The sequence below is a fragment of the Egretta garzetta genome, unplaced genomic scaffold (genome assembly GCF_000687185.1).
Source record: "Egretta garzetta isolate BGI_Z169 unplaced genomic scaffold, ASM68718v1 scaffold67, whole genome shotgun sequence".
In the NCBI taxonomy this organism is placed as follows: domain Eukaryota; kingdom Metazoa; phylum Chordata; class Aves; order Pelecaniformes; family Ardeidae; genus Egretta; species Egretta garzetta.
The window spans coordinates 239,994-240,932 of record NW_009260340.1 but is presented as its reverse complement, the minus strand read 5'-3'; the positions used below and the strand labels follow the sequence as shown (position 1 = coordinate 240,932).

The window sequence follows — 939 nt, the reverse complement described above, 5'->3', positions numbered from 1 at the left end:
CCCGCGGCAGGGGGAGCTGCTCCTCGCCCTGCTGACCCCCCCAATCCCTGGCAAGGCCCCAGCTCCACGGGGGGAACACAAACAAAGGGTTTGTCTGCCACGGCCGCCCCGGCCCCTCTGGCCCCGTCACCCCGGGCTCTCACCATGGCAATGAAGCGGCCGATGAAGCGGAAATAGGTGAGGTGGTCAGGGTTGATGGAGGAGGCAGGGTTGATCTGCAGGCAGTAGTTGTTCTTGCCAGCGTACTCGAAGAGGCAGTACATGGGGTTGAGCACCTCGTGGGACAGGAGGAAGAACCACTCCCTGGGGCGAGAGGAAGGGGGAGCGCGATGACGAGCGGCGCCAGGAGCCGGGGTGCCCCAGCGGAGGGGACAGCCACGCACCCCCGCAGCACACCCCGCACAAACCAGCTGCCCGTCTCCTCAGGGTGCCGGTGCGAGTGTTGGGCCCTGGCATGACTTGGCGAGGGTGTCCTCTGCCCCAGGGGTGCTGCGCGCGGTTTGTGAAGGGCTTCTGCAGACACCAGCAAGGAACACCCCGGGTTGCCAGAGGCCCCGCTCGGAGCACTGGTGATCCTGGCAGGCACCACGTGGCTCAGCCCCCCCCCGGCTGCCGTACACATACATGCACACACACACACACACGTGCTGTTGTGCACACACACCCCGAGCCTCCCCACACAGGCTCCCCCCAGAGCCCCACCACCCCGAGCTCAAAGCAGCGTGGGACATCGCCCTGGCTTCGCTCCCCCGGCCGCGCAGGGAGATGGGAGTCCTCGGACACAGAGGCAGCCCCGGCATCCCGTCCGTGGTTCTACCCTGTGGTAGAACAGCATGACGTAACCTACCATAGGGTAAAACCACTGGCAGGACACAGAGAGAGGCGGAGAGCAGGAGCCCCTGCACCAGAGCCGGGGGCAGCGGCACTGCAGAGGGGGAG

General features: G+C 66.7%; 1 protein-coding gene across 1 annotated transcript in view; it reads right to left on the bottom strand.

Annotated features, from left to right (window-relative positions):
• Positions 1-939, bottom strand: part of WWP2 (WW domain containing E3 ubiquitin protein ligase 2) — a 45,876-nt gene that overhangs the window by 12,250 nt on the left and 32,687 nt on the right. Inside the window, exons 17-18 of the mRNA XM_035898039.1 lie at positions 848-925; positions 144-421 (exon numbers count right to left, since the gene is read on the bottom strand). Coding sequence (XP_035753932.1) covers positions 144-421; positions 848-925 — 356 coding nt within the window. The remainder of the gene's footprint in view (positions 1-143; positions 422-847; positions 926-939) is intronic.